This window comes from Sander lucioperca, chromosome 17, assembly GCF_008315115.2.
Source record: "Sander lucioperca isolate FBNREF2018 chromosome 17, SLUC_FBN_1.2, whole genome shotgun sequence".
Classification (NCBI taxonomy): Eukaryota; Metazoa; Chordata; class Actinopteri; order Perciformes; family Percidae; genus Sander; species Sander lucioperca.
In genome coordinates, this window is record NC_050189.1 from 3,475,950 (window position 1) to 3,502,194 (window position 26,245).

The following is a 26,245-nucleotide window of genomic DNA, read 5'->3' on the forward strand; positions in this document are numbered from 1 at the left end:
CCGTAGTACGTCTTTAAGACCCGAGTCCTCTACGATGCTGACAGGTCTGCAGTTAGTTGCCACCCGTTTCGCAAGAGCTGTAGTAATTTTTTGGGATTTGGTTTCATCCACAGGTCGGCAAGTAGCACTCTCCAAAATAGTGCTTTGCCTGAGTGGGTAGCATGCTAGCGGTAGCATCACATTAACTGAACTATATGCTTAGCTCCGTAGGTGGTAGCTCAAGCTTGACGTGCTTCCGTGATATTTTAATTCGGCTTTACACAATGTGCATATGGCTTTCGACTTGTCTACGAGCCGTCCGGGAGTTTTGGAAAATAAAAAGCTCCATTCAGAGTTATTGCTGCCGTCTTTCTCCATCATGCCTGCAGTAGCAGGATGCGCTACGAGGAAGTGGCAGCTTGATGATAAGTAACGGTGCTGCAAAGGGTCAAAATAGTAGCCTGTTAGGCACGACGCAAAGCCGAGTGAAAAAAAAGAATAAAAAAAAAATGAACGCGTTATGCTCGGCCCTTAATCGCATCGCGATTAACGCGTTAATGCTGACAGCCCTATTATTAATTAATTTGACTTGTAATCCAATACAGTACATATCAAGTCTACATTAATGTTTTTCCAAAATTGCATTATTATTGTGAGGTAATTAGGGCTGGGTTATATTTTAAATGTTTTACATTTTTTGCCAGTGCAATGATGCTGTACACACAACCCAGACAGTTGATATTGCATGATTCTGCATCCAAAACTAATTACTACTGTAAATATTTTTGAGAAGTCCGATGCCAGAATGTTAAATCATTTCTTCTTCAATATACGTGTGTGGCAGCTACAGTCCTTCAGTGTTTTAACCCTTTTTTTGTCATGTAGCAAAATGTGCCAAACTGCTCAATGCATCGGTAGGGGTGGGAATCACCACAGGCCTCACGATACAATATAATCACGATACTTATGTCATGATACAAAACTATTGCGATTTTAAACATATTGCAATATTCAGCGATATATTTTGCAATGTATTACCTTTTTTCCAACTTCAAATTTTTCCCAATTTCAAATGATGTCCCCAAAGGAAGACATTGTCAACATCTGTTTTATCTTAAAAGATACATTTCTCTGTTTGTTCATCTCAATTCAATGCTGCAAAATGGGATTGTCAAGCAGACAAACTGACCAATACATATATAATAAAAGATTGATACTTGGCATCTGTGTATCGATACAGTATTGCATAGGAAAATATCACGATACAATGCTGTGTCGATTTTTTTCCCCCACCCCTGTGCGTCGGTATTAAATACAGAACTACCTAAATAAAATATAGTCCTAAATTAGAAAAGGTTTATGATTTATATTGGGAAATGTCTGATTAAACAGTAGGTTAACAAGAATTACCAAGCAGTCAATGCCAACTTTTGATACTTGACTCTATTCAATACCTAATGCTACTCATATGTTTTAATCAGTACTCAAAACCTATTTAGAGCTTCGCTACCCAGCCCTAGTGGTAATGCAGTGCAGACTTTGCAAATCAATCTGCCCTTGAATTGCATTATCACGCAACAATGCTGTAACAACTGACAAAAATGAATAGTAGATATGGTTGTACACTCGATGTTTAATGTGATCAATTACACAACTAAAGTACATTTCAGAACTCTGATTTTATACCGAACATAAATAAATAGTTTCCTTTGGCTTCCTGGAAAGGAAGAGAAAATGCATTTAAAACTTTTTAGTATACATTATTTATATTTGAGGAGCTAAAACCTTCATAAACGTGTGTGTGTGTGTGTGTGTGACCTCGGCGCCCCGTCCCAGGACCAGCTCGTTTTCACTGCAGCAGCGTTGCACAACATCACAATCAATGATGTGGGACCTGTCTGATGCTTGCTCATTAATCACTTACTAATTATAGCCCTCCGTGCTCTCTCGCTCCCTCTGCCTCTCTCTCTATCCCCTCATTTTCTCTTTCCATCGAATTTGTTGCTTTATTTATCAGGACACGCTCTGTCGCCGGCAGAGTGGGAATCGGCAGGGAGGCCAGCGAGTCAGCACTTTATACACTTCGTCACTGTCGGTGTAGGCACAACAATTTTTTGGAAAGATGAAAGTTTGCCTGTGTGAGAAGGGGAACAGAGATTGTTGTTTAGATTTCTTAAAGTCATCCTGCCATTGTGACTCACCCCTATGAGAAAGCAGAGGGCTTCACCATGTTTCGGGTGAGAGCATGTCAAGTACAATCTCTCTGTCATCCCTGCTTTTTGTGGCCAGCTGAGGCTAAGTACCACCCTGTTTGCCACCCAGTGCCACCTCCACAGAGTGAGCGTGGGGAAGATTGCATGGACAGACAGGAAGTTTCTCAGCATCACTTTATGTCAGAAATTGAAATATGAGTTTTTGGCTTTCTCTCCCTCACAGTGCAGACACATGTATGTTTGTGCTGTTTGTGCATATAGAGTGCAGTCTTCAAGAAGCGCCGTACTGCTCACATTACAAGTTATTTTTCATCCCATATTGTTATGTGTACGTATGTAGGTACAAAACCTACACAATTGATCTCAGACCAGGTCTATTGATCATAGGATTACTCCATTTGGAGAGTTGGAAATGGATTGGATACGATTTATCTTCCGTCTCCTAGGTGCTCCAACTTAAATCAGTTTTTACCAACTATTTTCAATGGAAAGTAGCTAAAGCCTGCACAGTTTGTAAAAGTTGCTAAATAGTGTCATGCCTAAATTATCATATGTATGATGTCGTCACATATTGAATTAACATAAATCAAGATTAAAAAAATTGAAATAAAGTCAAACTAAACTACTTGACTGACTGACTAGCTTGATCAGTAGCTATTATTATTACTCAAGCTACTATCTATGCATCTAAATCTAAGGCTGTCACATTAGAGCTAAATGCTAATGTCACAGTGCTACTGTAGCATATCCACAGTGAGCCATGTGTGTGCCATGTTGCCTATTAAGTTTAGCATGTTAGCATTACTAACAGTTATGTACAGTTAAGGATGATAAGAATGTCAGTTTTGCAGATATTTGGTCATAAACTAAAGTATTGGACACATTTAAAGTGCGACTAAGTACCTTCCCTTACAAATAAAAATTAAATTCATTAGCAATAAAACACAACCTTGCACCGTTCAATACACACAGGGTTTTTGCCACTACAACCAACTTGGTCTGGTATGACCAGTAGCTCATGGTACCTAACGTTAGCTATCTTTACATAGCTACATAGAATCTGTTTGGACTCTAGGCCTTTTGTTTACAATCCTAAAAATGTGTCTTGTGCACACAAAGTGTGGCAAAATGTGTGCAGTCTGCACTAGACTTTAGATTGGGCTCTGAGCTGACATCAAGACTGATATCAGCATGGATTCATCAGTTTATCATCGTCCAATCTTTACTACCCGTACACAAAAATAAAAATGCCTCCACACTGAAACATTCCCATGCTTGTTCTCTTTCTAAAAACTTTCAACACCCCAAAAACTCTCTTGTAGTTTAAAATCCTCTGGGATCTGTCAGCCCCAGACAGAACTAATCACACTTAATCACAGTCGCAGCTTAAAGGTCTCTGGCCGCGGTGATGTCATCATCGTGGTAGTGGAGGTGGCGTGGGAGAGTAGCGAGATCCTCAGTCTCACTTCTCCCTCTGCATGGTTGTATCCAATCTGTCTCATCAATCACCCCTTTCGCCTGATTTCGTCAACACCGGGATTGACTTGGGAGAACACTTTGGGTCTGAGATGTAGTCTTCGGGGGCCCGATGTGGTGTCGTGTGTGTGTGTGTGTTTGCAAAAACTGTCCAAAGCCTGGCTTCAGAGTAGTGAGGGGAGGAAGTGAGAAGAATGGCTGGGAGGGATGAAGGGATGAGAGGATGGGGGAGGGGGGTGGATAGGAGGCCAAAGGGGAGATGAGGTTTTAGGATCGGGGATCAGTCTCAAGTGTATCAGTCTGCCTGATTGTCTGTCTGTCTGACACTGCAAAACTCTCTCTTTCCAAGCCTGAAAGCTCCTCTGCTTACTCTCTCCTGTGTTTTCCCAAGATGCCTTTGCTGCAGGTACTGTATTTTCATTTTCTTCTGTGCCAAAAACGTGACATATTTAGTAGCAATCTGTACTCGATCCAAGTATTTTCTTTCATGATTTCATACATTTCCAGGTGTTTATTTTGCTATACATAGCATGGCCTGGTCATATATATATATATATATATATATATATATATATAAATAAATAAATAAATAAAAAAAAATAAAAAAAAATATATATATATATATATATATATATATATATATATATATATATATATATATTTATATATATATTTTTTTTTTTTGGATCAACTTTTTTTTTATTGGCACCTTCAGACATACAAAACAAATTACACAACGTGTGACAGGTAATAGCAGATGGTGCACAGAACCAATAAACACAAATTGAACAAGAACCAAAACCCTCTCCCACCCCCCACCCTCTGCGGTCTCGAGGAAAACAAAACAAACAAACAAACAGAAATCACACCTTGCCTAGTCACTGTCTTCTATTTCTTGTGATGCATTTTAAGGTTGGGGAGGGCAAAGACTTCCCGTGTTTGTGGTACGTTGCAGGGTAGAGTATTTTAGCCTAGGGTGTTTATTATTCCAAATATACTGCCGAATTAAAGTATCAAGTTTCTTCCAGAAATGTATTGGTGGGGGTAAGCGGTCATATTTTGATATCCAAGAGTTCCTAATCATACAGAGGGATATTTAAGAATAGATATAATTTGAATTCACATCAGTGCAACCCATCAGGTTAATTTACCACCTTGAATATGATCCCTAACAAAGTAGTAATTTAAAATTTTTAAAGCAGCACTCATCAATATTTTTATAATAATAAAGGTTTAAATGACTGCGTAAAGCCCAGTTCACACAAAGAATCGTGACGAGACAAGTTGAAATTTGCAACTACTTGCAATTTGCCAGACTGCAACGTTCTGAAACCTGCTAGTTTACACCAATGCAACTAGACATGACGGTGTCTCATCTCCATAGAAACGACTGTATGTACTTATGTTTTTAACTTTCGGTTTCTCAGGCTTTTTTTGTAGCTTGATAAAATTTGTAGCATCTTAAAATATGAATGTGGACAGTGATAGTGAGATACTTGCTACAGTTGCATTTCTGGTAGTGAAACAGCGAAAACAACATTTTATTTCTCTGATTCACTGCTTTGTTCTAACACTGCTCCCTCTCCATATTCACTCTCTAGCTCACTCGACCACTGTTCTCTGGCGCTTCTTGAGCCTCTGTCCAAAACTCTGCCATTTCTGCCAGTTTCTACAGTTTGTGACTGACTTGACCAGCTGACTTTGCTTTGAGTTGATTGGCAGTTGAAACATATGACGTCCCTTACGTTCTAAAACCAGCCACTGACACAACTTTCTAAAATGGTTTTGTCTTGCCACAAATCTTTGATCTGCACTGGACTTAAAGTGAAATGGCGCACTTAGTGGTGAAGGCACAGAGAATTATTACCTAACTCTGCAGTTCCGCTCAGCTATAGAGCTTTATAGAATCTTTCGGCTTGTTGTTTTGGTTTTGTGGCCCGCAACTTAACTGTTTTAATTAACTCTGTTTTAATTTAATAACTCTTACTGCTATCATCAGCTGTGTGTTTCAGCCTCAGCAGCAGCTGTTTTCAGTAAAAAAAAACCCCACTGTACTCTACATTTTGGATTATGCTAACATTCATCAGGTGAACACAAACATGACTTGAAAATAAATGCTAATGTTGCTTCGTGTATACGTATAAATAAGCAACTGTTTTTGTTAACACGTTCACCATATCAACGTTATTAGGCGATGTGTAAATGTGTTTACAGCACTGCCCCCAAGTGGCCAAAAAATAAAGTAGTGCAGGTTTAAGCATAACCCAAAACGTGATATCAAAATTCTCAGTTTTTGAACTCCATAAAATCCTGGAACAATAAAACATAAATATGAATAAAGTACCAGGCTGGCCTTGCATGACACACACCCTCAATATTTAATTATTAGAATGAAATTATTTTATGTCAGATATGTTAAAAAAAACAAACCTGTTGACATGTTTAAATGGTCATCCTTAAGAGACCTGAAAGTCTTGCTGACTTTCTTAATAAAGACTTGATTTGGACTTACTTGGACACAACAGCTCTGCCTGGAAGCAACATCTTTAAAATCCTTAAGACATCCCACTCAGCAAGGATGCATTGTTAACCACAGGCAGTTTCTCAAAGGTGCAGTTTTCTGCTCCAACCAGTTGGTGTCCTCATGCCTCCATTGAAATTGCACTGCTTTGCAGATGCCAGAACCTTAACTTCATGCTGATAGAAAACTCTTACCACCCTCTTTACCCTCCTGCCTGCTTTCTCCACACGCTGCCTCCATTATTGTAGGCTTTAGCTCCATTGCTCTGCCTTAATTGTTTCCTGAAGTTTTCCAGGTTGTTTTTGAAAAGAAAGTAGACATAGTTATCCACGCAGAATAGGCACTTCCACAAAAGAAAAATAAGTTACACCGCCCTGCAAAATGACATTGGTTGACAAATGTTGGGAGGGTAGTGATATGAGAAGGGCCAGAATGAAGGGAAATGGGAGTGAGGGAGTTGAAAGTGGGAGGGACGTCAGAGTGAGGGGAAATGAGTGTGGAGGAGATCTTTGGCAGAGGGAGTTGAGTCAGGTGTGTGTGTGTGTTATTGGAGAAAGCAAGATAGTTAGGGCTCATTGCTTCCTTGGCAGTCCATCCTCTTCAGATTAGTCTATAAGTGTGTGTGTGTGTGTGTGTGTATGTGTGTGTGTGTGTGTGTGTGTGGCAGCTGCTGCAATGCATGGCGTTGTGTCTGAATCAAAGGCTTTAACACTGACCGCCTCTTTTCATCGTCTCTCCGCTGACTCGGCTGAGTATTTACAGATGCACAACTCGCAATTAAACAACTCTCTCCTTCATGACCCCAAAAGTAGAATTAAAACAATTAATTACCGTTAACCCATACTGAGGTATAATTATCAGCACACAGCCACCAAGCTAATCCCCACACACACACACACACACACACACACACACACACACACACACACACACACACACACACACACATTCACACTCACACTCTTACTTTCTCCTTTCTTCACCTTCCTTTAACTTCTGTCTAAATTTAGAGAGTGAAAGGGGGGGAGATATTGGTGTGAAACTCCCCGGGGGAGAAACGCACAAGGCTGGCTGTCGGTAATTAGGTTGAGCCACTTCTTGCCATTGTTAACATCCTGTTTTAATAGGAGAAGGACCTCTCCCTGATCCTCTTAGGCATCTTCATTTCGACATGATGTCGCTCTTTCCTCTCTCTTCTCCTCCAGCTGCATCTCTTTCTCTCCCTGATTATGGAATTCCACTGTTGCCTCTTCTTCCGTTTTTATCCCTTCTCTATTGTATCTCTTAACGCTCTTTTTCATTTTCTTTCTCTCAGTCCTCTCCTTGGCCTTTCACACAAACCTAATTTGTCCTTTTTTTTCAAATTTCACGCTCCCTCCATCCATCCATCCCTCCCTCCCTCCGCCCCCGCTCTCCCTAACTGACTGTGCCGGCTGGTATATTTTTGGCTGTATGGTCTCTAGAAATAGGCTTTTGTGGCTGGCAAGGTCACTGGCTTAATTAAGAATGGCGAGAGGGAGTCAGAAGTTCACTTCCTTTTCTTCCTCAATTCATCCTTCCTTTGCTTACCTCGCACTGTGTCTTTGCAGTATGATGGTGGCAGTACCGTAGAGCAAACGTACAGTATTGGGCATGGCAATCCCCACAAGCCGTTACATTGTGCTCAGGACTACAGAGAATCAAAATTCAGGTCAAGCTTGTTGAAGAGCGACAGCAGAAAAAAAAAAGGAAGTCTGTTTTTTTTCATACTTTGCAATGATAATGACATTATCGACATGAATAATGCAATGTCTGCAACGACCCCTTTCTTTTCCTTTTTTATAACCCAGTGATTTTCACACCGCTACAGAAGCGTAATGTACTATCCCCTGGTTCACACTATTGCAAGCACATTACATTATCTGACATGTTCTTAGCTTTTTCCTACTACTTTAAGGGCATTTCTCTGTTATACTCGCCACATTATGGTTTGAATACTGATTTGCTGGTGGTACCATTCTTTCCTTGCTTCTTTAGAAGTGATAATGTTGACGGTTGATTTCTTTTTTTATGCCCCTTCTGTCTCCTTTTCATATTGACAATGACCCAGTACTTTAATTGCCATTGTCAAGGGAGAATGCAAAAAGGGTCATGAAGCCTCCAGTGCAACATCCTCGTTATTTAGATGCCTCTACTAGAGCTGCTGGGGAAAAACATGGGGGTAATAAAACAATACACACACAGCCCAATCCCACTTTACCCAACAAGCTCTTCCTGTGCTTTACCCAAATCCCCACCACAGTATGCCTGTCTCTTTTTAAACATTTGTGAAGTTTGTTTTCAGCTTGTAGATTTGTTTTATGATGTCTCCTAACACCGAAACGACTGTGTTATGTATTTGGGCTTCCTTAATGATATGTGATTCACTTTTTTTTGGTAGTTTCCTGCTCCTCCATTTGAAATCACACCTATTTCAAATCTATAATTTCAGTTATTTGTGTTAATGACAACGATAACATCAATGCAAATCTGTCCTGGCTTGCTTAACCGTATGCAGCTCATATGAAAACACATACTATGAGGTTCCTGTTTGTATTGCTGCACCAGCTTTTTGATTGAAATGCTTCTTGTCCAAGAGCTCTGTACCATTTATCAAAGTTATTGCTTGAAAGGGAACAGGGAAGCTATTTCTGCAAATAAATGTGACGCTGTATTGATGCGTAATGGCTCTAGTTGCAGGATGTCTGTCGAAGCCGTTTCAAATTGAATGCAATCCTAGTGGACGGTAATACAACTCAGAATTACACATCTATTGATTCAAACAATGCGGTTGAATGCGGTAATTGTGGGTCTGCAGATGCAGATAAAATAAGCAACAATTCAATAACATTATTAGTATGCATGAAGCGCGTGTGTGTCTGATTGTGTTTATATACCTATTTAGTATGTGTTTATATCAGCTCTTATCCTTTTGTTTATGTGTCTCTCTGTTTAGGAGATGTACTCCAAAGGAATGATCCTGGCCAGTGCTGTCAGACAGGTGCGAGGACTGGGTGACAACAAGTTTGAAGTAGTCACCTCCCTTCGGACCTTCATATTCCGGGCTGAAAGAGAAGGTACAACAAGTGCATCCTTCACTTTTTCTCTTCTGCATTTTGCAGCCATTTATCAGCTATTGGTTCTGTTTAGCTGCTCAGTCTGCCTCTGTCGCTCTGATTGTCTGATTTCCTGTCTAGCCTTGTTTTTCTCTCTCGTTCTCTCTGTCCTTCCTTCCCCCCCCCCCCCCTCCTCCCTTTCAGTTTGTCTGATCTCTCATTCTTACCTCACTCTCTCTAAATGTGGTAATCTTCTGCCTCACCTCTTTCCCCCCTTTTTGTCTCTACTCATGCAGTTTACTCTGCCATTTATCTCTCAAAGGACATTTTTTCAGTGTGATTGGATGTTTTACATCATTCAAAATCATTTTGCAAGCTACCCATATGTACAGAAAGTAGAAAATAGTTCTAAATTTTAGGAAATTTGCCTTCGTTCAGAGCGTGATATGAGAAGATCAATACCATGTCTGTGCCTTACAGTAAGTACAGAGTTGGGGTGTTTATCCTAGCTTAGCATAGCAATTGGAGGTAAGATTAAACAATTTGCCTGGCTTTGTCTAAATTAAAAAATACAACTTCCAAAATCTCGAAAGGCGCCAATTCTCCAGTCGGAAAACCATTATACTACTGCAGAAGAAGAGGGCTCAAAAAGATGACCTACTTAAAAGTAGGGCTGCAACTAACGATTATTTTAATAATCGATTAATCTGTCGATTATTTTTTCGATTAATCGATGAATCGGATAACAAAACAAAAAAGCATTAATTTACATCAACTCAATACATACTTACATACATAGGCCTACTTGTTGTTTTAGTTAATAGTTGTGTAAAGGTAAGTAACCCAAAGAGTAGATACAGACAACACACACACACACACACACACACACACACACACACACACACACACACACACACACACACACACACACACACACACACACACACACACACACTTGAAGCTTATTCATTAAATTATTACCATCATTGTAGTAATTGCAAGTTAAGTTCATTTGTACACCACATTTAAACACAGCTTAAGATGACTAAGTGCTATAAAAGAACTTTAAAATGAAATTAAAAAGTACAACACACACAAATATATTTGTCAACAATAACTGATAAGGGACAAAGCACAGAATATATACATGACAATAGATTGAAAAATGAATGGGCCAAAAAAGGCGAGTGAATAAAAACGTGTCTTTAGTCTTGCAAATTATACTACCCCTGCTAGGCTACTGTTATTAACGAGCTAACGCTAGCTTGTCATGCTTGTCAAGCTGGATAACGAGTAAACACCACACCAGCACCAGAAGAGGGACGTTACGTTCCTCACTTCAGAACGGAACAAAAGTAGGATTGTGTAGTGACTTTACCCTGTTGTTGAACTCCCTTCCTCCTCATGAAGTTTACAACATGTTTACGTTTTAGGTGCTGAATCATTACCATGGTGCGCCCGTGCCATGCCGTGTCGCTTTTGCTTATCTTGCAATTAACACGTTTTCGATTTATTTAGTGTGAAATGCTCCCACACGTTGGATGACTTAGGTCGTACTGATTTCTCTGCCTCCGCCATGTGTTTCAGAACAACGTTACGGGTCTCTCCGGTCTCTCTCCGTATTTCCTCTACCCCCGCTCTGCTCTTTTTTCTTTTCTTTCGCTCCGCACCGCGCCGCTCCGCACCGCTCCGCACCGCTCCGTACCGCTCCGCACGGCACTCAACTCAATTGCTTTTATCTCCGCGACTGAGTGGCGTGTCGCGCGACACAACGAATCGATAATGAAATTCGTTGCCAACTTTTTTAATAATCGAATTTTATCGATTTTATCGATTCGTTGTTGCAGCCCTACTTAAAAGTGCGACAGACATTTCTGTTTGTTTCATCCCCCTTGCTCTCTCTCTCTCTCTCTCTCTCTCTCTCTCTCTCTCTCTCTCTCTCTCTCTCTCTCTCTCTCTCTCTCTCTGTTTATCAGACCACAAATGAGACAAGAATTAGCTAGCTGGCTAACGCACCCCATGGTTCATGTACTCATTTAAAAAAACAATACACATTGTATATATAAAACAGCTTAAATTAGTAGGGCTGAGAGCAGATTAGTTGTTTCCCCCTGCTTCCAGTCTTTTTGCTAAGCTAGGCTAAAGAGGTCATGACACCACCGTCTTACTTAACACACATTTCATCTAATTTAATTTCACTCTCAGAAAGAAAGCAAATAAGCATATTCCTCAAAATGTCAAACTATTTCTTTAAAGTATTTTTCAGAATACATAGTTTCTTGTAAATGATCTATGAATATTATGCTATGTAAATGGTGCATTGGTGCCGAGGGAGATCTTGGTGGCAGTAATGACTTCGTGTCCCTGTCTGAATCAATGTTATTAAGTTAATCTAAAGGGAAACACTATAAAAATTTAACAAATTCTCAAATCTCCCAGGAACTGACATTTTAATAGTCATGTTCCTTCTTCCTCTTCCTCTCTTCATCCCTCTGTCAGACAAAACGGAGTAAGAGTTGTATTGTCTTTCAGCCAGAAGCCTTATCTGTGTCGGCCTTAATGAGAGGGGAAAGAGACACCTTCCGCTCCTCCTGCCGGCTTGATGGCAGTCTATCAGGCAGCTCAGGTCAAACTGAGAGTCCGTCTCTAGGGTCAGATGTTGTCCGTCATTTGATGAATGAATGAGTGAGATTGGACAACCTGAGCTTTGCATGGTTATGAACCTTTGACTCATTGTGTGGTATAGTGTGAATATTTGGTGGAACTGACATGTCTTTGAGATTATTGAGACCTAAATGCGAGGAATAGGATTATCAATATTTGACATACTCATCATTGATATTGAGCATCTGCTTATTGCTGTTGATAAGTTCAACTAGTCATTTATTGCTTAGTGCTCAGTTAGAAATAATTGTAATGCTCACTTGTTCAAGCCGGCACTGATGGATAGAGTGTTTCTGGACTGGAGGGGAAGAGGGCTGTGTTGTTTAGGTGATTTTTACACAGATAATAAATTAGCTTCATTTCTTCAGCTCCAAACTAAGCATCGCCTTCCCCAACAACATTTTTATCGCTACCTTCAAGTCAAGCATTTTGTACGGGAGTGTATCCCAGAATTCACAACCAAACCAAAGAGTCACACTTCTTATAGTTTACTCATCTATAAAGCCTGACTCAAAGCATTTGATCTCCCGTTTTGTCACTGCTAGAAGCCGGTTATCTCAAGGAGGCCTGGGCAGCAGAATTGGGTGCTCCGGTGTCAGATGAACTGTGGGAGGAAGGCCGCTATACAGAGCAGTTCCATTAGCTCTAGATACAGATCAATTCAATTTAAAGTCTTACACAGACTGCATTACTCCAAAACCAAACATAACAAGATTTTTGATTCAGTTTTCTCCCTGTGTGTCAGATGTGGTATCTCAGAGGGATCACTGTCACACTTATTCTGGCACTGTCCAGTATTAAGTCATTTCTGGAGTGACATATAACAATGTCAGATAAATATACAGCCATATTGTAATCTGGCTATTATTGATTGCATTGACAGTACAGAGGCCCCTCCTTCCCATCAGAAGCAAATTAATAGAGCAGGCATGCATGGTTGCAGCTAAAAAAATAATATTACTTAATTGGAAGTCTCCACTGTCCCCATGTTTTTTGAGGTGGCTCAATGAAATCTTTCCATGGCTAGGATGGAACAGATTCGTTTTGGCAGGGGGAAATTCAAAGGCTCACTTCTTGAAGGTGTGGAAACCATTTTTGGTGTTGCTTGATTGGCCCTTGATGCCTGATTTGTGTGTTTGCTGCTTTGCTAGGCCCTTGATCTGAGCAGGTTTTAAACTTGTACTTGCACTTGTTTTTCTATGGATTTTTTTGTTTTTTTTCTGTCTGTTTCTGTTCTTTTTTTGCTTGCTGTTTTGTCTGGTTGGTTGTGTGACTGTTGAAAATAAAGTATTAAAAAAAATAAAAAATAAAATAAATGTAATGCTAAAGCTGATTCAGTAGATCCTAATGCATCACTGACAGGACAAAATGCCTCATCAGTCAGGTGAAAAAATGTTCTTGACTCTAGTGTCTATACTTCAGTACATTTTTAAGGAAAACTTGAGCTGATAAACACACACTATTGTCTTTAACAGCTTTTTTTTCACTGACCCAAGTTGCCAACAAATCAATCAATTACAGCTTTAAGATAATAATTTAGTTTCTAGACAGCAGTGGATGTATTTGATACAAGCTTGGTTTGCATTTAAAATCCTTGGACTCATTGACACATTGTACATTTGTATAAAATGCACCTTGTGCTTGGTGGCATTAGTCCTTTATTATCAGCTAAAAACCAACATTTGCATTGGATCTCCTTTTCCTATAATTTTGCATCACCTCCAGTTTATTAAAAAAGCAATATAGCCAACAGCTTTCTCTTTTAAACTTTTTTTCCATCTATTTTCACCACACCGAGCACCAGAGGTTCTTCCGCCTCACCCTGTCGATTCAGTGCATCATCATATCGATATCTGCCAGCCTTTTTTGTCTGTTTATGAAACGCGGGTCCTCAGCAGCGTCATTTATCACGCTGTCTGTTAGCTGATCGTCATACGTCAAACTCAGCTGTCCTGACAAGTGCTGGTAGGGGAGAATGCTGTCTGATTTGGAGGTGGCCTCTGACTGCCTGGGATCAGTGGAGAGCCTCTCGCTGAGGTGGCTGCTGCCGTCAGAAGAAAGGGTTGGGAGGAGAGATGGAGAGGTGAAAAGAGAAGGAGGAGAAAACTTTCCCTCATCACCTCATGCATCTTTAAACAGGCCCACTCGCCTTGTGGCGGAGAGTCATCAATCTTTGGGGAAACGCATGAAAAAGAGGGAGACATGAGGAGACAGAGGGAAAGAGGAGGAGTAGGTTAGTGAAGTGGAGGTATGGAGTTGATGCAGTAGGGGTGAGAGGGGTTAGAAAATGGTAGAGTGATGGTCAGAGGAGTGTGCCAGAGTGTAAAGGCATCCAGGAGGGACATTAAAAGAATGGGATAGGGGAAACAAGGGAATGAGGCGATTAAATGAGGGAATAACAGGGATGGATAGAGCGAGAGAGGCAGACACGCAATCTCGGTGTGAAGAAGCAACAGAGAGGTAAAGGCAGAGACGGCAGGGAGAGATGAAAAGGGCAGAGTGAAGATGGAGAGAGGGAAAATGAGGAGGGAGAAGTGAGTGAATAATTGAAGGCCACCGGAGAGAGTGTGCACACAGATGTCGGCTGATTCTCCACTTGGTCCGCAGGTGGCCTCTTCCCTCAGGTACTGTCAGCTTGAGAGAGGAGAGATGGAAGGAGGAAGGAAGGCAGGCAGGGGGAGAGAAGGAGAGCAAGAAAAGAGGGGGACGGAGTGGTGTGGAAAACAGTGGCAGCAATGGGAGAGAAGAAAGCGAGAGGAAAGGAGAGTTTGCCAGGAAGAGACAGGGCGGAGAGTGATGGAAAATGGTCAGGACAAGACAGGGAGTGTTGGAGGGGGGATGCAGACAAATGCGCTGCAAGAGAGAAGATGGGATTTATGGTGTAAAGAGTTGTTAATGATTTGTATTCTGATGCTTTGGCAATTGCCTTTCAACAAAGCCTGCTCCTAACACATGTTAGTTTTGTTTGAGATGACAGGAAAGAAGGTAAAAGAGAGATGTAGAGATAACAACACAAGGGTTGGGAAAAGGCCAGAGAGAGACTGATGGCAGAAAGATAAACTCAGGAGGACATATAGTGGGAGTAAAGTATTACCTGTAGTAAATATTTCAAGTTGTATCATTTCATATTTCACTACCTAGTGGCGGGTTTTAACATTTAACAACAAGTTAACAAACACATGTAACATTAGCTTCTTAGCTGGTGTTGAGCATATATTACCAAGCAATGAGACGGTTGAGCCGAGGTCCACTATGCCAAGTTCGCAAAGTTCTGACATTAGTGACATAAGCAGCACAAATACATTTTAATTAGATTGTAATAGATCAGGACTAATAATGCCTCAAAATACATAGCATGCACGTTTTTGATAAGGTTCCCATACATTTGATTATTAAAGAATTCTGAACTGTGTAATATGACAGTGGATCTGAATGACCTCAAATGTGGAGTACTGTATCTTTGGGATTTCTATACTGCAATTTCTTGCTACTTTAAATATATCTGTGGTAAGCCAACATTGGCTGATAATATTGTCTGTGTCGATGTATTGGCCAGGATCAAGTAAGACTCATCCAGTTCTATAAAATGTAGTAATATATGGCGAACTTACTGTAGATCATACATCGAAGAGTAATGTAAACGTTCAATTCTGCGGTGTGCATGTATGTTGGGGTGAGAGGACTGAAATGACGGATAACAAAGCAAATCTTAATCCCTGTGCATAGGATTTTTTTTATTCCTCTTGATGGAGACTGTGTGGGAGGCTTCTGAGATCTCTGTTGAGCACTAAGTGGCCCTGGCTCTCATCTCATCCACTTTCAATGAGGATTATCTGCCTCTCTCCTGGTCTCTCTCAATGTAAAGTGGTGGAATAGTCTTTCAAATACATGGCTTTACATATACTGTATATCCCTTAACAAGAGATGAAGCTAGATGTGGCTGTTGGGTTGCCGTGCACTCTTTTTATGTGCACGCAGAGTGAAAATATTTTTTGGAAACACGCTGGAGGTTCATGTGCAACATACACTCAATCATATGCAAGACACATTCAGACGCACAAGTGAGATGCACACGCGCTAACACGCAGGCGTACAGGCATGCCACGTCTCCTCGGTTTCTCTCAAGTTTCTCTCAATACTCCCACCTCCTTCCTCGCTCCAGCCTTCCCTCCTGTGCTCAGATTGACAGTTTTGGCGAAGAGGAGAGTGGAGGGAGAGAGGAAGGACCTGAATAAATGAACAGGCAAATAAGTTAGCGCAGGACAGGTAATGGAACTCAGAAAGCAAGGGTGGGAACGGAACAGTAAAGCCTAGTGATGTAAAGAGCGGTCAATAATTAAGTAGGCCATTTATTTTTGATACCAGCTCTTTGTAAATTCATAAGAATCTGGGGGGTAGCCAGGCCAGAGCTGAGTTCGGGACCAGGCAGCAGATATAGTATTTGGGAGCTCAGGAGGGTACAGTAGTGTGTGTAGGAGTAGGAAACTCATACAGAGTCTGCTCTGATCCACTCGGTTTAATTGACGTGTTGAAACACCTGCGTCCTGCGTCAATACAGTGGGAACCTACGCTACCTGATTACGCTAAATATGATTGGAACTTTGCCAAACTGGCTCTTCTCTGGATCTTGCTTACCTGGCCAAGTGGACCCATGAAGACCTAAAAAGGTCAGGGTTGCCATGAAGATCCATTACTGTCTCGAACAAACTTGCAGTTTCCCACTTCCCCCAAACACATCATGAAGCCAATTGTGTGGCTCTAAATACTGTTGGTTCAATCATTTTTTTCCTTGATATATTTAAACGGTTGCCGGAGATGCTTTTAGAGAAAATTGGTAACCACCACCACCACTGATATTTTAAGACTTAATTATACTCATAAACCGAACAAGTAATCATAGCAGATGTTTATACATACCCTTTTGTCTAGGAATGAAGACCATCACTGTGTTTCGGTCTTTAATTTTTGTGCATGTGCACAGTGGTTTTTTTTCAAGGATGTGAAGCTGACTTCCAACTTGGTGCATACACTATTTACTCAATCAGAAATCATGCTGTGGTGGCAGCTATGATTGATGCTGACTTAAAAGGATACAAGGTATGGAGAATTGCATGAAGCAGGGGAAGGATGTCATATTTACTCCCAGTTATTTAGGCAGTCCACGACATACAATGGTGATCAGTTATCATTGCAAGTGTGCAAAATATGACTTAAATTAACTGCTATGGGCTAGACACTAAATATATGTACATACATCTTCTATGTCTTATCTGTAACTTCTAGCTAATGAGATGTCCAATGAATCTCTTTTCACCAGTCCGTTACATGGAGTTTTTTTGTTGGATCCCTGTTAGCTCTGAGGTGCTTTGAGCAAAACACTGAGTCCCTACCAGCTACAAGGCTTTTTGTTGTTGTTGCTGTGGGAAGAAAGGGAAAGCACACATATTTCAAGTATCACAAAACAATTATTCTCTCTATTCTTAAATTGACATGCTTCAAAAGTATAATTTGTTAACCTCGTACAAACATTTCCCCCTGCTTCCTTAGCCCACATAGCTGATAGTACAGTTGATTGTGGTGACATGATTTGTGTGTCTGTGGGTTTTCCTCTTTTGACAAAGAACTAGCCCATAATAAGCATAGTAATGGATGAATGAATGAAACAGAGAAGCGATTAAACCAAGTAAGAGCTTATTTCCTGTACCTTGAGCATTTTGATAAAATGCAAGAGAACCAAAATACAGACATCAAGTCCTCGGAGAACTATTGTGAGATCCTCCATCCTGTTGTTTGCTCAAATTCATGGGTATCCAAAAATACATTTCCTGTGTGATGCCCCTGTGTGACCACACAAGTGCTCACTGTTATTCTGAGAGTATCAATTTGTCACTTTGTGTATTTTAGAAAAGTGTCTGTCATTCTGTCAGTGTTTTTTTTCTTTTTTTGAATGATGAGTTGAGAGCCACACACAGGTTTGAATTAAGGTGCATTTACCTTTTTTTTAAAAAAAAAAAAAAAAAAAAAAAAAAAAAGGGTGCCTTGTTACCTTTTCTCAAATTTGCAGGTCCATCCCAACTGCTTAGTTCTATATCAGTTTACAATTTTTTTGTTTTTATTTCTTTCTGCTTTCTTGTATTGAACAGTTACTACAGTGGGTGCTGCTTTGGACGTGTGTGTGTGTGTGTGTTTTCACAATCCTTTGGTATTTCTTGTGTTTTCACTTTCCTGGCTTTGATAGCACAATGTCTTGGGCGGTAGGGGAATGGGCTTTAAAGCGCTAGTTTTCATGTCTTCTGTTTGAAAAGTTGCAGAGGAAGATATCTGAGCGGCCCTTTGAGTCTACATCATTTGAATGTAAACCCTGGATGGAACACAGTGCATTGTGCTATACTTGAGCAATTTAGCTGTTAGGTAAGCTAGGATGACTCACAATAAAATGAGATTTAGTGTCGTGTTCAGTGAAAAATAGTTTTTGAAGACACTAAACAGGTGAAGTGCCAGTTATAGAACCTTCCCCCAAACAGAGATTCTCCAACTATATCTTAGCAACTTTAACTAGGCACAGCAGGCCTGTCAAGCGTTGGATTTCTGCCTATGCATGGGGCTATAGTTGCAATAATCTGTATATAAACAGTTTGGATTGTGGTGTCTTTGTTTAGCCTTTTCAAAACCAAAAACAAAGAGCAATGTCAGGAATGGATTAAACAGTGTTAGTCTGCTCTGATGTAAGCTGCAATTATTAGCATGTCTGGCTAAATTGCTTGCTACCTACGGTAGGAACCTAGCCTTACTTCCAAGGACAAGACTTAGCAAATCATTAAACTACCCAAATTAGATTATGGGGTTACTTCACAGCTAGTCACGTCTGGGGTAACGTTAGCAGCTCTGTCCCACACTTTATTGGGTTTGAGGTTTACACTCGAGCAACTGCAGCCAGTTCGTTAGCCTTGATAATGTTACGTTTTCCCTGACACGCTTAGTTTCCCTAAAAGCCTTTTCTCTTTTGAAAATGTAAATGAATGAAAATGAAAATTTGTAGGCTAAGCAGCCAAACAGGGTTATGTGAGAACGAAATAACAGGATCTTTAATATAATCAACCCTGCTGTGTACGAATTCAAGTATCCGTTGTTTAAAAAACTGCAAATGATTTCCAGTGGTAAATCTGCCACCGTTATCATTGTAAACTGCACATGTGCTGTTTGACTTTGCTCCATTGTTTTGCAGGTTGAGACAAATGGTTTATCCGTGTTTTTAGCCCCCAATGTCTCCATCCAGGCCAGCCCGGTCTCACGGCAGTTTGTGTAAATGTCACGTTATTTGAATCTATTGATTCGTGTTCATGGGGACGTTTTTCTCGTTTTTTTTCGTGGTGGCCAGCACGAAAATGTGAAGTAATGTATTTTAATGGGAAGCATATTTCGTGTCCACAGCACGAAAATGTTAGGGAGTAATATAAAAATCCGAAAATCCACGTAGGGAGGTTGGTCGGGGTGGTGGATGGGTCAAACAACACAGGACTTTCACCTGGGCGAGAGGGGATCGCGTCCGGCGTGTGGCGCTTTGTTTCCCGGGGATGGCGTCTTTTGTCCCGCATGTGGGGCTTTGTTTCCCGGGGATCGCGTGGCGTTTTGTCCCGTGTGTTATTGTGGCACGTCCCCCGTCCCTTGCGGCCGTCTCCCGGCGTGTAAGGCACCCTTTCCCCGTTGGGTTTCTCCTAAACCCAACCTCCGCCATCCCATTATTGTGGCGCGTCCCCAGCAGGCCACCTCGCGGCCGCTTCCTGGTTTATGGAGCGTCATTTTCGGGCGTATCCCAGCTGTCTCCCCGCGTTTATTGTGGCGCGTCCCCAGCGGGCCGCCTCGCAGGCACTTCCCAGCTTATGGAGCTTCATTTTCGGGCGTATCCCAGCCGTCTCCCAGCCGTCTCCCGGCGTTTATTGTGGCACGTCCCCAGCGGGCCGCCTTGCGGCCGCCTCCCAACTTCTGAAGCATCATTTTCGGCCGTTTCCCAGCCATCTCCCGGCGTCCTTTCCCCAAGAAAATAACGTGACATTTACACGTAAAAAACGAGAAAAACGTCCCCGTGAACACGAATCAATAGATTCAAATAACGTGACATTTACACGAACTGCCGTGAGACTGGGTTGTCCAGGCAGAGCTGCCTGGAAGGCACTAGGATTAGATTATGGTCAGGGTTAGGGTTAAGGTTAAGGTTAGGGATAGGTGCCTTGAAGTCAACGGTCGCAGTACTGCCTGGAAAAAGACGTTGGGGGCTTAAAACACCATCGAGTGACAAATGAGTGGATTTACAGAACTGTGGCAGCATGTCATGAGAAGCTCCATTTTTTTTTTATTATATATTTTAATTTGGTGGTGTGTTTGACTCAAGTTACCCTGGACACATCTTGCTTAAGGCTTGCAAATCTCAGAGTAGCAGCTCTCTATCTATCTATCTCTAGTGCTAGACTTTGCACTTTTCAGCTTTGCAGGATATTCTTTTTCCAGGGGCTAAGTTAATTTTCACCAATCGTAGCTCATCCTGTCTTTCAATTACTTTTCTTTTAGACTGGGATTTTCTGTATCAGTATGCAATGGAGGTTTAGCAGCCAACAAGCCAGTGTATGGAACTCACTGAAGGGATGTAAAAATGATGAATTAACACTATAATTCAAAGACTTTAAGATGCCCTGATCTCTCATTATCTAGTTCATTTTCTGGCCTTTCTTGATTTCTTTCTCTCTTGCTTCACTCTTTTATTTTTTATCACACTCACACCACATGCACATCTCTTTTTCTCTGTTTCTGTCTCTCACTCACGCATCTGTCCACAGGGGAGCGCCAGGAGTGGATGGAAACTCTTCAGACGGCCACGCGCCCCCCTGCCTGCGGCTCCCAGAAGCGCTCCGACAGCCTCTCCCACCCCTCCTCCGCAAACAAGCGAGGCTTGCTGGAGCTCCGCGGTTACAAAGGCAGAGTGCTGGTGTCCCTCGCGGGGAGTAAAGTCAGGATCTGCAAAACAGAACAGGTACTTCCAACACCGCCGGGACTTCCTCTCATAGGATGACAGCTTCCTTTTTGAACAAAGGAAGATAATAATCACAGCCTATTTGACGCAGATGAGGCAGAGATGGAGATGTTCATGGAAGATATGGAGATGTTCATGAATGTGTAATCCAAAAAGTAAATATATGTGTGAAAATGCTTTAGGGTTCAGGGTCCTGAGATATTGTGCTCTATTTTTGGTGGGTACTAGGGCTGTTGGAACGAATGCCGAAATTCAAATATAATCAATACTATTCGAATGCTGAAATTACTATTCGAATGTGACTTTTTTTTATAAATATGTTGGCTAACATTAGCTAATCTCCCTCTTCTCACCTTGGCCTACCCGCATGTGTCACTCATGTCACGTCTTATGAACAATAACTTAGCGGGAGTGAGAAACACAAGGCATTGTGAGGTCTAAGACAACGTTAGTACAACATTACGGCGCTAACGTTACGTACCGAATAACGTTAGCACACGGGGGAGTGACAGACTGCGGCTGGAAATCGTAAGGACGGGAAATAGTTTTAACATGACTTTAAAATCGACTTCCACCGAGCCAAAGTGCTCATGTTAACATTAGTTAGCTCGTTCTTGTTTTTTAACTGTGTCGCGAGGTATAGTAACGTTAGCGTAGCTGGGAGCTTCATGAAGACAGCTAAAGGTAATGTTAGCTGCCCTACAGCTGTCAGAGTAAGCTTCTACTTATATATTACCTTTTATTAGCTGTATTCTCAGTAACGTGACAATCTGCAAGAAACAGGTTGCTTATAAATCACTAAAATAGTAGTGACAGCACCGTCTGGCTTAGTGCCGTTAGCATCGTTTTGTACTTACCTAGCTAGTTTATGACAAAACAATTCGACTGTGCTTTCTAACATGATGTCATTGTGCTAACCGGGCACTGTTAGCCTTTACAACAGAGCCGCTTCACTACACTTGTTGATAATGTTTCATTACAGAGTTCTCTGCTGATTTGTGTTCGTCGCTGTGTGCGTGGTGAAAAATGAATGTAAACAAAGTTGCGTGCAGGTCCCCTCAAGGCCAGGCTAATGTTGGAAGCCCCTCTAGCGGACAGAACGTGTAACAACAACCACATGCTTGTAATGCCATCGACAATGCATAAGCCTGGGTAGTGTAGTACATATTATTTTACAGGCTGCAATTGAGCATTAAATATTTGAATATTATTTGAATATTAAAAAAATATCAAATGGAATTCGAATGGTATTATAGAGGAAGATTGACAGCTCTTGTGGGTACAAGCGCATGCTAGCGCATAGCAATGACTAGTTGTAGCCAACTTACTATTGAGCTCACAAGTACAACTATGACCAGCAATCTTGAAAGATGTGGGGAAAGGATTAATGTATAGTCAATATATAGTCTTCAGTAACAAACAAATCAGCTCCATTCCATCACCGGATTTGGACTTGGGAGCCAGAGGAAGAAATTTGCTATTGGACCCCAGTAGCCACCTCAGACAAATGTATGTGTGCACCATGTGAATTCTGACTTGAGGCTTCTCTCTTAGACAAGGAATCATGTAGTACCCATCTTTAGGCTCTTATCTTTTCGGTTGATAATGTGCTTTAGTGGTGGATATTCCCAATCAAATTTAGTAGTGCAGTACAGGATTTTTCTGTGCTCTGAAGAGACACTTCTAAGCATTCTAGTTACCAAAATGTCACACAGTTGGGGTGCCTGGGTAGCTCTCCTGGTAGAGCGAGCGCCCATGTGCTGAGGCTCTGTCCTCGATGCGGTGGCCGCTGGTTCGGTTCCCACCTGCGGCCCTTTGCTGCATGTTGTTTCCCCTCTCTCTCCCCTTTCATGTCTAAAGCTGTCCTGTCGGAAATAAAGGCCTAAAAATGGCCCAAAAAAAGAATCTTAAAATGTCACACAGTAAACATCAAATGCCAAAGTGACCCCAGGTGATCCTCGCGTATGCCAGGTGCCCTTTTGGTTCGTTCACTCATTTCTGCTCTGGTGTGACCTATAGGGCAAACATGAACCCAAACAGTAATTTGTGAGCGGTGGTAGTGCCCCATTTTCCCTAAGAGACTGTGCATGCCACTGCTGGCTAATGCCACGCAAATCTCTGTACAAATCCATCTCCATCAGAGGATCAACCCTTGTTGTTTAGGTAACAACACTGTCTTTCTTCTGGAACTAATGTAGCCTACCATGCTTAATTATCAGGTTTTGTATTAGTTTCAGAGATAATTTGTTGACACATGACCAAAGTGCCCAAAATGACCAAAGTACCCAAAAAGTCAACAGAGTCCTTCAAGTAGCCGACCTAGTTAGTATTATTGCTTACTTGGAACATGTTCGACTAATACATTTTTTTGATAATTTATATCCCCTTTTAACTGCAGAATAAAGAAGAGATACATTTTCACTTACTCATAGTTTCTCTTGAGTCTTTCTTATTTGATGTGAGTCCAATTAGGCCCTGATAGTCCCTGCTCACGTACAGAGACTCCAATCTGAGATTGAAATATTTCTCATATGCAGTAATACTATTTCTTAAAGTGTCTCACACATATTTGTATGCATATTTAATAATGCTACACACATTCAACTCATCTCCATTCCTCCTTAGCTCTCATTTCATTTCGCTCCATCTTTTAGTTTTGTTGTTTGCCTTTCATTATTTTCTTCATTAGCGTGAACAAACATCTTTGTTAGAATTCTCTTTTGGGTGTCACTCGATGTCAGCACATTTCCACTTCCTTGATCTGAGACAGCAGGAGAAACGGAGGGAAAGAAAGAACCGAGGGAGGACAAATTCATTGTATTATTTCAGCTTATGAGCTAAATCCCTGGCATAAATGCAGCAGCAGTGGCAGTGCACTTTTTGCAGAGAGAGAAAGGGAGGCAGCAAATGAAAGACAAGAATAGGAGACAGAAACAAAGAGAAGTAGAAGTAGAAAGATGAAGTGAAAAGGGTGGAGGTGCAGAGGTCACGTGAGTGAGAAACGAGCATTGGTGGTTTGTAAGAAAAAGGAGAGAGTGATGGCGAGTAAGAGAGCGGGGAGGGAGGTAGACCGTTGCCCCGTTCAAGTTCAGTGGAGTGGAGTATTTAATCTAACATGATGAACGAGCTTTTGAAAACATCATCCTCCCAGCTCCTCCTTTACCACCCCTACCCCATTTCTCATGGGCTGTAAGCCCTGTGATGAAGCTGTGTTTAAGGTCATTTAAGCACCAAGGTAAAGAAAGTCAGACGGTGCGCAAAGTGTGTCACACACACGCACACACACACACACACACACACACACACACACACACACACACACACACACACACACACACACACACAAACAAACACATGTTTACTCTGAGAATGATCTCCCTGCCATGGGCTGCATACTGTTGGCTGATTGGTCCACCCAGAGCAACTTGTTTCATGTCTTATCATGTCATACTTCACCAGTGTGAATCATCTGGTGTGCGTTCACTCCGGCAGTTGAAGGATTGATATAATCGTTGGATGATCATATTTCCTTCTGTCATCTTGTATGCAATTTAGCTTCCTACTAGCTTGGTTGAACCTGGTTTCTTGGTTAAAACAAAAAATGCTTGCAAGATATCTTTTTCTCTCCCTTTCATTCCTACTTAGCAAGAGTTACACGTACAGTTGAGCCTTCTCTGGTGGGAAAGGTATTCTGAGTATACAATAACAGTGAGACTGAGGATTTAATTAATCTCTACTTTAATTAAATGTCTTTCTCATTTGCTCTTCTCAAGATCTTCTTTGTAACAATTAACATCATCCCAAGACTGCAAGGCCGTTTTATAGAATTTGTGACACGAGTAGTCTTGTAATGAGTAATGAGTTCTGTTTCTTTTTGCGTACCTGATGCAACTAAAAGATAATCAGCATATTTGAAATACTCTTTGTTATACAACTGAATGCAGTAAGTGCAATTTGTTGTGTTTCTGTCCACCCGTGAATGTAAGTGCAATATTCTAGTTGTCAACTTTGTCTGTTTTGGTGCTAGGCACGTAGTGAACAGGGCGTTTTTCGTAGCATTTTTGTTAAAACAAAGTGCCTGCTGCTGGAAACCATGCTGTTTGGAGTGGTATGAGTAAACAGGAAAGTTAAAGGCCTTAAAAAAACAAAACAATGAGCTGAAAGACATGGAAAATGCTTCTACGAGCTAAGGCTTTGGCACAACAGCGCTTGAAGCTATCAGCAGACTGTTACTACACCACTGTAGTTGCAGTGTAAAACATCTCCTAACTTTAGTACATAATTTTCAGAGATATTTTCGGATATTCTGTTTTAGGTTTTACCTAAAATATTGGACTGGAAAAGTTTACTTTTGTTCCGGTTTACTATAAGTACATCTATAACTTGCCTCTTTCTGTTTCTTTCTTTTTTCTCTATATATTCAACCAAATTATTTGTCTTCTTCCACTACTCTCATTTATTATTTATCATCATCCATAGCTATTCACTTTCCCTGACCTCTGTCTCACTGTCTGATGTTTAAAAAAAATCAAAACTATATTGAGTGTGTTCTCTTTTAAATGCTCCTACCCCTCTGCGAGACGGTCTTAGCCTGCATGCTTTTACAGCATTGTAAGCGGTTGAGTGGACATGGAATTGGAGATAGAAGTGGAGGCCGCCTTTACTTGTCTGTCTTCTCTTAGAGCAGCAGTGGATTGACTGACTTGCACAATAAGAGGTTGAAAAGCTTTGAAAGAAATTATAATTGGATGCATGACTGGAATATTCAGAGTGGGCCTTTGCTCAGCACTTACCAGGTTAAGGTTATTTATTTTAGGTGCCGTAATTTGGTATGTGTTGATTTGTTTTCTCCTTGACATGATGAATTCTTTCTTTCTCTTGTGTAAGTTCTTGAATGCTTTACGTATTATAATATGTGGACAAAAAGTGCATAAACCCACGCATTCGTGCGACCATTCGCCATAGGGCTTTTCCTCTCCCTCCCCCATAAGCGCCATTATTGCCACCTACCACTTGGCTGTTGTAATTGGGTGAGTTATTTTTTACCTCTAATGCCTTCCCTACCTCTCCCCATCCCTCCTTTCCTCCATCCTTGGTGAATTAATTGGAGAGGGCACGAGGCCACGGCACATATTGGGTAGGTAACGAGTGGCGAGGGCTGGACGGCTGCTAACACCCAGTGCTCTAATTGGCTGCCTGAGAGGGATGAGGGTCATTAGGTAAAGGTGACTGCTTTGCCCTCTCAGCACAGCCACGCACTCTCATGCACATGCATTCAGTACATACAGTACAG

General features: G+C 41.3%; 1 protein-coding gene across 3 annotated transcripts in view; it reads left to right on the forward strand.

The window, feature by feature from the left end:
- The window catches only part of zmp:0000000660 (arf-GAP with Rho-GAP domain, ANK repeat and PH domain-containing protein 2), a 127,818-nt gene that overhangs the window by 11,912 nt on the left and 89,661 nt on the right, over window positions 1–26,245 (forward strand). For all 3 annotated transcript variants that reach the window (XM_031289899.2, XM_031289900.2, XM_035994020.1), the window contains 2 exons: window positions 9,164–9,284; window positions 20,759–20,952. In XM_031289899.2, the coding sequence (XP_031145759.1) occupies window positions 9,164–9,284; window positions 20,759–20,952 (315 nt within the window). The remainder of the gene's footprint in view (window positions 1–9,163; window positions 9,285–20,758; window positions 20,953–26,245) is intronic.